Source organism: Diachasmimorpha longicaudata, chromosome 6 (assembly GCF_034640455.1).
Source record: "Diachasmimorpha longicaudata isolate KC_UGA_2023 chromosome 6, iyDiaLong2, whole genome shotgun sequence".
Classification (NCBI taxonomy): domain Eukaryota; kingdom Metazoa; phylum Arthropoda; class Insecta; order Hymenoptera; family Braconidae; genus Diachasmimorpha; species Diachasmimorpha longicaudata.
The window spans coordinates 2,805,291-2,815,591 of NC_087230.1; the positions used below are offsets into that span (position 1 = coordinate 2,805,291).

A 10,301-nucleotide genomic window follows, 5' to 3' on the forward strand; every position below is an offset into this window, starting at 1 on the left:
GCACTCTCCTGGAAGCTCTATAATAGAGTCCGGAAAGTGCGCGCGAACCAGATGCTCAAGGACCTCTCGCGGTTCTGTGATGGTCTCTCCGCTTGCCAGCGTGATTCCACCCAGCCGTTGTGAAGGGCCCCGCGAGAAGACTCTGCGAAGCCTGGAGATGCCTGAAAGCGCCTCCAGTTCCTCACAGTATGTCCTCCAGGTGAGCTCCTTTGATCGTTTTATGAGCCTCTTGTACTCTCTCTGCACATTTCTGTACAGAGTCCAGTCTTCGGCCCTCTTCGATTTGTGCGCTCGGTTTCCGAGCCTCCTGGACTGGCTTCTCAGCCTGTCCAACTCACGGTTCCACCAAGGCACTTTATTTCCCATCCTGCATCGTCTAGCCGGGCATGCCGTCTCGAAGGACTCAGTTAGGGCAACGTGGATTCTCTCCACCTCGTCCTCTAACCGGTCCTCCCTGCAGGGCCTAACGCGTCCAACCCCGAGCCTTTCCTCCAGGTTCCTCTCGAAGGAGTCCCAGTCGGTGGCCCTTGGGTTTCTGCGCAGGCGGTCCTGCTGCGGTTGGGCACAGCCCTCTATGCTAAATCTGATGCGTCGATGGTCAGAGAGTGTGTCCTCCCGGTCCACCCTCCAGTCCCTGCATCGCCTCGCCAGCCGGCGGGTGCACATGGTTACGTCAATGATACATTGACAGCGAGAAGTGACAAACGTGGGCCTCGAGCCCCTGTTTAGGATCTCTAGGTCCACGTCTGCCATAAATTCCAGGAGAGCAGTGCCCCTGTCATTACATCTTTCGCTGCCCCACACCACGTTCTGCGCGTTTGTGTCGCAACCTATGATGAGTGGCAGCTTTCTAGCTCTGCAGTGATTCACCAGATCACGCAGCTCTTTGGTAGGTGGTGGTGTCGGCGAGTCATGTGGGAAGTAAGCCGAGCAGAAAACTATATCCTCCGCACCGGCCTCCCCCCGAAGTCTCACGACAACCGCCACCAAGTCTCTGTGGCAGAAGTTGGCCATTCCCCTGGCTCCGCACGCTCTTTTGACAGCAATGCAGGCCCTGGGGCCCAGGTCGCCCCGAGCATAGAATAGCTCCACCTCGCCTCCAGATAGGCCTTTTACCGAGCCTCCGTGTTGCCAGGGCTCTTGCATAAGGCATATGTCTGTATGCTCTACTGCTAGGCTGCGACTCAGCAGGGCAGTCGCAGCCTTGCAGTGCTGCAAGTTAATCTGGGAGCAGTGGACTAGCAGAGAGCCTAAGCCGTCTCCCTGCATATTGCCCTCTGCTCCTTCCCCCCTTGTCCCCCTGGCCATTGGTGGGCCGTTAGGCAGGGTCGCCTGGTGGCGCCCTAACCTGTCCTGAGTGGGATGAGCCCGGCAGGGCCCAGTTGAGGGTCCCTTGAGACCCTCTCCCAGTTCCCGCCGCGCCCCCTCTCACCAGAGGCGGCCTTCCTCTTCGGCCCTTGGTGCGTCCGCTCAGCGGAGGCCTTGCAGGGGCAAGGGGGTCCCTCTGTAAGAGAGAGCCTTCCTCGCACTCCTTTCCTCCTCCCTCGGAGGCGCCTTCCCTGGCAGTTACTGGGGCACTCTCCTGTCCACCCGGACCCTTTGGCGCTCCGTCCTGCCCTCTCCCCTCCCCTGCGGTCACTGACCCCCCTTGGTCGGCGATCACTTTTCCTGGGCCCGGCTGCGTCTGGGGCGCCTTTCCCCCCGCCGCTCTCCGCTGGGTCTCGTAGAAACGAGCCGGGCCGAGGCAGTAGAATGGGGCCATCCCCAAACCCTTCAGGGCCTCTAGGGACTTGGGGTCTACTCCCAACACCATGTTGAGCCCCTCCTCCCCGCTCCGGCAGTCCCACACCCTCCACTTGCCTGTGGTGAGGGCCCGGTTCTGCATCCTCAGCCTCTCAAGAGCCATAGCCGCTCCCACGGGTTTTCCCGGGAGAAAGGCCGTAACCCTGATCAGCTTCTGGAGCGCTTCCTTATCCACCAGGATAAGGGAGGCCCCTTCCCAAGGTGCCAGGGTGGGCACCACGGTAGTCAACCACTCTCTCGATCGACTGTCCGCGCATGCCACCCACAGCACGCATAATACTGATAAGAATAATACTAAGTGAATTGTAACGATCCTAATAAAAAGTATCATATCACGATAATGTCAAAGACAGCAAACATAAAAGATTACCACTACCATTATTGTTAAAAAAAAAAACAAAAAAAAATTTAATAAAATAAGTACCTATACCCCATAGCCACCGGTCTACCGTCACCACTGATATAAACCATGACTACTGATATACGAATACAGTTAAGTACGCTAAAATCGCCTACGCGCACAGGATCTACCTGAAAACATCGGTAGACACAATGGAAAGACGAAGTCAGAGAAAAATGTGTAGTATCGGAGATTTTTAGACGTAGTTTTATTATTTTATTAAGGTAGAACCCGCGCACTCTCACTAATGGCGCCCAGGCCATTAGCAGCTGGCCCACTCCGCCACGTTTGGGGAATTTCCCATAGACGGAAAATGGCAAACAGGGCCCCATAACGGTGGTGGGGGAAGAAGCCCAGTTGGAGAAATGGGGGGTGCTAAGGGTAATTGCTGAAGAGGAGTAGTTAGTGTGTAGTAAGTAGTTGGTAGAGAGCGTTGTTAGAGTAGAACCTAGAGCAGAGTATAGAGTTTATAGAGTAGTTAGAATAGAGCTAAAGAGTTAAGACAGACCTCGAGAGAACGAGGTCATAGTTTGATTGAGAGATCCTCTAGAGTTGAGGATCGGTCAAACGAGAGCAGTAGATCATAGACACTTTGTAGTTAACATATTAAATATATCTAGTGAGAAAGTGTTTCGTGAGTTTTTCACTACCAATCCTTTTCACGCTTAAAAGTAATCCCACAAATGAATCTTCCCCCTCCTATCGAGGAGATCCCCGTTCCAAGGAGTTTGAACCTAGGAATTACAGTTCCTATTAACGTCCCCCCAGATTTCGATCCACAACGAGCATCGGTTATTGACGATCTATTCGAACAAGATCGATGCTTCGAAAAAAATATTAGAGAAATATTCAGACAATTCAACATACGCTTTTTCTATTCCAAAGTTAAACACTTCACACTCCGAGTCAGTACAAAAATCAAAGCAGACCTAGGTCGTACCGATTTGGCAAAATTGGAAATTGTCCTAGCAAAAGTGGTCTTACTTGAAAATCGCAAACTGTGGATCGAAACTCTCCTTCACCAAATGATCCACGCTTATTTGTGGGAAATAGGAGTCTCAAATGCGAAAAATGGGGGACATGATTTAGAATTCATGAACGAAGCAGCTCGAATAAATAGGGAGGCAATATGTCAGGTGGATGCCGAACACCCAACCCCCAACTTACCGAACCTCCAAAAATATGTGTATGTTTGTAAAAAATGCAGACTCACCGTGTACAGGAGATTGAGAAGGCAGCCTAACACGGGTGACATATGGTTTTTTGCGCACAGAAATGAATGTGGAGGTGAATTTAAACTAACAACTAGAAGTAGTACAGACGAAGTGGACAATGAGGACTAACCTCGCAGAGTTTACACTTAGATATAGTATGCATACAATTCGTAAAAATTACATAGATATGCTACTCATAAAAGAAAACTAAACATTTTAATCATGCAGTTATAAATATTACGTAATCTATCATTTCTAATTAATATATCAATTAATCAAATTGTTAGTAATACCAATCGACAAATGATAAGTTAGAAATATACATATTAACCGTACACTTAACGATATCACTTGACCTATTACTGATAAGAAATATATATATGGATATATTAATCAAACTTATAGATTTTAGGGAAAATATCACCGCAAACAAATACACATTGTTATATATATTAAGCGACGCATCATTCCTAAGAAATATACATATTAACCAAATAGTTGTAATTCATTAACAACCCAATCACACGAACATTTAATATAAAAAAAAAAAAAAAAAAAAAAATGTCGATTAGTATAAACCCAATATTCAGTAAGAACACTATATAACTCATACTTCAATAATTACTTTGCATTGATCACATAATTAGGTTAGAAGAGAAACTTGCATCTAAATTAGCCTTATCACTAGAACTATAGAAAAAAAAAAAAAAAAAAAAAAATTATGTTATTTCTTACATTATATTTTCTTTCCAGTTGCTTTCGTCGATTTCAGACGAAAGCAACTGCTCTTCCCATCATCATGTTACGTATGGCTACGTATCCCTCAATTTTCCCAAGTTCCGGGCTCACCCATTCAGGGCACAGCGTTCCCTGAGCCCTCAATCAAAAATCCGAACTGCTCAATAGATTTTCCAAACAAATACAATTATCAAAGTCCAAGACTTAAATTTTCTCTAAATACATTATGTTTGGAATTAGAATATTTATCCGATGGACGTGGTTGGGGGCGGGATTTTTTATGGGGAGAATAATTATAAATATATTTTGGGGTTTTGGTTTTTATTAAAAAATAAATAAACGATGGTAATTACCGGTGAACTACAAACGAAACACCGTTGGTTCAATTGTCACACTGGTGGGTGGATATAATAAATGATGGAATTAACCGTACAAAAAACACTAAAGATTTGGTAGTATGGATCGTTCCACTGGCAATAGAAGATGAAGACTGAGGCTGATGTGACGAATGGGTCAGCCAGTCTCGTCGGTGACCCGAGGTCAACCGAATTTGGCCGACGAGGCTGATTGCCCCCCGTCTTCAGATTTAAATCTGAACATTCCGCCCGCCTTCGTCATCTTCAGAATGACGAATTGAGTCCGCTGGAGTTTGGTGTGGATGTCCGTTGTCGATGGGTAGGAGACAGAGCTTGTGGATAGGCCTCTGGAGTTCTGATGTGGCCGTTTTTAAATCCACAACTCTGATGAGTCCGTCATTGCCAGGATGAACCGCCTGGACCCGTGCAAGTGGCCACTTACACGGTGGAAATCTCTCATCCGAGATGAGAACGACCGATCCGATGGTGATGTTGGCTCTTGGATATTTCCATTTGGGATTGGAATGGAAACGGTGGATGCATTCTTGCGACCATCGTCGCCAGAAGTCTTGCACCCTGTTGGTGATGAATTGCCACCTGTCGAGGCGTGGAATATTTTCCTCGAGCAGTGATGGCTCCGGAACCGTGGTAATGGGTCCACCGATGAGGAAGTGCCCTGGGGTGAGCACTGAAGTGTCCACTGGATCGTCCGATATAGGTGCACTGGGCCGAGAATTGAGAACTGCCTCGATCTGCACCAGAAGAGTTGTAAGTTCTTCTAGAGACAGAGTTGAGGTCCCAATTGTCCTTTGGAGATGGTGTTTGACGGATTTAACAGCCGCTTCCCATTTTCCGCCGAAATGTGGAGCGCCTGCTGGATGAAAATGCCAGATTGTTCCGTCTGCTGCTAGAGCAGCCCGAATCTGGTCCGATTCGGCTGAGGCCTGAGCAAATAGTTGATTCAGGACTCGATTGGCGCCGATGAAATTCAGCCCTCTGTCACTGGTGATTGAGGCTGGGATTCCTCGTCTGCCCGAGAACCGTTTGTAGGCCGCGATAAATGCCTGGGAGGTGTATTCCGTGACCGCTTCGAGATGGATGGCTGAGGTGGAGAAGCAGACGAAGACCGAGATGTAGCCGTTCTGGGCCCGATGGCCCGATCCCTTCCACCGAAGTATATTTAGTGGGCCGGCAAAGTCGACTCCAGTGTGGGTGAATGGCCTGGATGGTTGAATACGTGGTGGTGGCAACTGACCCATCAGTTGTTGAGCGAGCTCTCCTCTGTTCCGAACACAGACAACACATTGATGGATGTGTGTTCTCACAGGAGCTCTACCGCCGATGATCCAATACCTTTGCCTGGTGAAGGCCAGGGTGAGCTGGGTTCCGCCGTGATGCGACCGTCGGTGTGCTTCTCCGATGACCAGATCCGTGAATCTGGAATGTCGTGGGAGTACCGCTGGATGGATCTCCTCAAAGTCCAGGTGAGCATTGTGGAGCCGGCCGCCGATCCGTAAGATTTGTTGGTGGTCTAGGTAAGGAGTTAGCCTAGACATTGGAGATGTATTTGGTAATTTTCTGCCACTTACCAGGATCCGGATCTCCTCGTGGAAGTGGTGGTGCTGTATCCTTTTTATCCAGAAAAGTCTAGCTTCTTCGACTTCTGCTGGAGTGGCAAACCGTTGAGCTGGAACTTCTATCCGCCGTAGCCGCCGTCCGAGCCGATTGACGAGTGCCGTTACTCTTAGAATTTTGTTGAGATCGTTGTGCCGCTCTAGGAGTTCATTGCCCTCCTGAGGGCCGATAACAACTGGATGTGCTGAGGATGGCTTTTCCTCAAGCGCCGCCGCCGCCGTGGATCCGACCGATGAGACTGGCCAATGATGTGGAGGTAAAATGAGCCATGGTGGCCCATTCCACCATAGTGGATGGTGATGGAGTTGTTCCGGTGATAGCCCCCGTGAGGCACAGTCTGCTGGATTGTCCGTTCCGCTGATGTGAAGCCATTCTCCGTTAGGTATGGCCTCTTGGATTTTTAGAACACGGTGTTGCACGTATTCTTTCCAGCGAGATGGATGAGACTTAATCCATGCTAGAGCCACCGAGGAGTCCGTCCAGAGGAAGATGGTTGGTTGAGTTAGCTCCAGCTGTTTAATGGCGTAGGAGGTGAGCTCCGTCAACAGCCCTGCTGCTGTCAGCTCGAGTCTGGGGATAGTCACTCTCTTAAGTGGGGCAACACATGTTTTGGCGCATACCAGAGAGATGACTGGAGCCGTACCTGGTTTTTCCGTCCGAAGATAAACTACCGCTCCGATGGCGAGGTTGGATGCATCCGCAAAGCCGTGGACTTGGAGGTTCGAGACCGTGGAGTCAAGTTGGAGCCACCGAGGAACTGCGATGAGGTTGACGTGGCTTAGTTCTTCCCTGAACTGATTCCAGCGTCTGATGGTGGACATGGGAAGTGGATCATCCCAACCGACCTTGATGAGCCACAGTTCCTGCATAATAATTTTGGCTTTGATGGTTACCGGAGAGATGAAGCCCAATGGATCAAAAATATGGGCGATTTCCGATAAGATGAGCCGCTTGGTTACTGGTTTGGTGGAGAAGGTCTGTGGTTTAAATTGGAAGTTGTCTTGGTGTGAGTTCCAGCACAAGCCAAGCACCTTGATGACCTGCTCCCTTTCTTGAAGCTCCAATGAAGATGATGGGGATGATGGAGGTAGCAGCCCAAGTTGGCTGAGGACCTCCGGACAATTGCTGGCCCATTTCTGAAGGGGGAAGCCGCCCGCCTTGCAGAGCCCGATAAGCTGAATGATTATTTCTCTCAGCTCCCCTGGTGAATCCGCTCCGCCGTAGATATCGTCTACGTATCTGCCTTTGGAGAGTGAGGGTACCGCCTTTGGATACCGATGTCCGTCGTCCGCCGTGAGCTGCTGGAGAACTCGAAGAGCTAACCATGGAGCACAGGTTTGGCCGTAGGTGACCGTGGTGAGTTGGAACGTAATGAGTTGGTTCTCATCACGCCAAAGGATACGCTGGAGGTTCCAGTCGTCCGAGTGGATCCTTATTTGCCGGAACATTTTGACAATGTCCGTGCCGAAGACGTACCTGTGTCTTCTCACCCAGAGAAGCACGTCTGGAGCGTCTACCTGGAGTTTCCCGCCGGCGTGGAGGATGTCGTTAAGTGACGTGCCGGTTGAGGTGGGACTGGAGCCGTTGAATACAACCCGAAGCTTGGTTGTTGTGCTATCTGGCAGTAGCACTCCGTGATGTGGCAGATAGTACGCTGGAGATGGTTCCGTGGTGTCCACTACTCGCTGCATGTGTCCAAGAGCTTCATATTCTTGGATGAAGTCTCGGTACAGCTTCCCGTAGATGGAGTCTCTTTGGAGTTTGCCGCTGAGCTGGTGAAGTTGCCGCAAAGCCTTGGGCTTTGATACCTCAAGGGAATTGGCCGATGATTTGAAGGGTAGTCTGACGACATACCTTCCCGTTGGATCCCGAGTGTGGGTGGATTGGAAGTGTTGCTCGCATTCGAGCTCCTCCTGGGTGAGAAGGATATTGCTCTGAGCTGGCAATTCCTCCTGGGTCCAGAACTTCTCCAAAAGTGCCAGCAGTTGCTCGTTCGGAGTCTCTCGTACTGCAGTTAGAGAGACCTTGGTCGAACAGCCTGTGCAACAAACTGGTCCCGAAATGATCCAGCCGAAGGTGGTGTTCTGGCCGACGAGTTGATTATCCGTGGATTTAATCACTTGGTCTCCGATGATTTGGCCGTAGAAATCTGCACCGATGATGACGTCTATGGGACCAGATTTTCCAAAACTTGGATCCGCCAGTTGGAGGTGTTGGAGTTCTCCGATGGATGGTGACTCACAGGAAATAGAGGGTAATTTCGCTGTGAGTTTGCTGAGGATGTGGGCCCGTATTTTGACAAACTGACTGTCAAAGTTGGAGTGGAGTGTGACAGACACCAAGCCTCTAGTGCGACCTGAGTCCGTGGAGCCGATGCCGATTAAATTGATGACCGCCGCCTTCCGTTGGAGTTGGAGTAATTTGACCAGGCTTTCAGAGATAAATGATAACTCTGAGCCCTGATCGATGAGAGTTCTCGCTGGTTGCGAGAAACCGCCTGGAGTAGATGCTCTGGCCCGTGCCGTTGCCAAGAGCACCAGCTGTGGTTTGGAGTCCGATGGAGATTGGATTGAGTGCGCTGGTTTGACCGCCTTGGATGAGTGGTGACCCGCCGTTGATGGTCTCACAACTGTGAGGTTCTCGATAGACGACCGAATCAATTCCGCCGTGGTACTACGTGCCGTTGGTGATGGTTTGGATGAGTCTATCAAGAAGATCCAGGTGAGAAGGTGGATATAAAAATTAACAATGAAATTTTTATTCACCCGATCCGCTGGTGCTAGCCGTGTCTGGTGGTGGCCTTGGTGCCGTTGGTGGTTGACTGGCCGCCTTTTCTAACCGACGTTGGACTGAGCTCGTTGACTGGGTGGTGGCTGAACGAGCTGCGTTTGGAGCTCCGGGTGATCCTTCATGGATCATTGTGTGGTGTTTGCCCTGGCAAACCTTGCACCGTTGAGTTTCTGGGCAACTCTCCGCTCTGTGGCTTCTAAAGCAGTTGAAGCACCGTGGACTACTCATGACGTACGAGCTCCTGTCCAATGGCTTCATCTGGACGAAGGTGGGACACTTGATGAGTGTATGGCCGACCGATGGACCGCAGGGACAATGGCTTTCCCTGGTGCTGGTGGCACTTGCCTTGGCCGATGATCCGCTGGATGGATGACTGCTGGGTGATTGAAGAGTATCCGCCGACACCTGATGAAACCGAGTCGTGGTGGTGGAAGTGGAAGTGACCGATGACTTGTTGGATGGAGTCTTTGTTTCGCCCTCGAGGTTTTCCAACCCTCGAGCGATGGAAGAGAGGAAGTTAAGAAATTCCTCCAGAGTTGGGATTTCTCTGGAATCGCCGAGTTTAAGCTCCCACTTTTTCCGTGTATCCGGATCTAGCAGTCTCCTAATCAAATGACTGATGATGATGTCCCAATGTTCCGTTGGAGCTCCGAGGGTTTTCAGAGCGTGCATGGCTTCCTTGGTTGTATAGATGACCGTTTGGATGGCCTTGGCTGTCTTGACCTTGACTGGAGTCAAGGCCAGGATCCTGTTGAGGTGGGAGACTACGAGAACCCGTTTGTTCTCATAGCGATTCCTCAGGGCCTCCCAAGCCGTTGCAAAATTGTCATTTGAAATGGCAATGTTAGAAATGAGGCTGGCTGCTTCACCCCGAAGAGCTGCCTTCAGCCGAGTGAGTTTCTCCGCATTGCTGATCCTTGGTGGGTTGATGACCAGATTGGTGAACAAGTCATCAAATGCTCTCCAGTCGTGGTATTTTCCGTCAAATGTTGGAATTGTAATTCGGGTGAGCGAATTAAATTCTGTGGATCCGGTGGCACCTTGGGATTGGGTTCCCTGCCTCCGCCTGGCAAGAATGGTCCGAAGTTGTCCGATGATGATGCCGATATTGAAATTGGTAGAGGATACCTGGCTGTAGACGTCCTCCATGTGGTAGGGGTGCTCGAAGACCTCCGGTGGGGCTTCTCTGAGAAGGAGCTCATGGTAATCCGAAAACTCCTTCCATGAAGCGTTGGCTTGCGATTGGTATGCTTCGAGGACTGCCTCCGATGCCTCGTCCTCCGACAATTGGGTTAGTCTCTCACAAATCCCATTAAGCATCAATTGCCTCCGTATTTGCAGGCCGATTTGCGCCTCACTCCTCAT

At 50.1% G+C, this 10,301-nt stretch overlaps 2 protein-coding genes across 2 annotated transcripts; one reads left to right on the forward strand and one right to left on the reverse strand.

Moving 5' to 3' along the window:
* The first annotated feature begins 2,886 nt into the window (after window positions 1-2,886).
* LOC135163950 (DNA-dependent metalloprotease dvc-1-like) lies at window positions 2,887-3,546 on the forward strand. Its single transcript, XM_064123856.1, has one exon. The coding sequence runs from the start codon at window positions 2,887-2,889 to the stop codon at window positions 3,544-3,546; it is 660 nt and encodes a 219-aa protein (XP_063979926.1).
* A 1,195-nt stretch (window positions 3,547-4,741) lies between these two features.
* LOC135163952 (uncharacterized) lies at window positions 4,742-8,048 on the reverse strand. Its single transcript, XM_064123857.1, has 2 exons — window positions 8,001-8,048; window positions 4,742-7,954 (listed from the first exon to the last, which is right to left on the reverse strand). The coding sequence occupies exons 1-2, from the start codon at window positions 8,046-8,048 to the stop codon at window positions 4,742-4,744; spliced, it is 3,261 nt and encodes a 1,086-aa protein (XP_063979927.1).
* Window positions 8,049-10,301: the final 2,253 nt, after the last annotated feature.

Coding starts and splice junctions, on each gene's coding strand:
- LOC135163950 (XM_064123856.1), top strand. CDS start 2,887: ATGAATCTTCCCCCTCCTATCGAGGAGATCCCCGTTCCAAGGAGTTTG.
- LOC135163952 (XM_064123857.1), bottom strand. CDS start 8,048: ATGCGAGCAACACTTCCAATCCACCCACACTCGGGATCCAACGGGAAG. Junction 7,955..8,000: donor ACTCGGGATCCAACGGGAAG/GTATGTCGTCAG, acceptor AATTCCCTTGAG/GTATCAAAGCCCAAGGCTTT.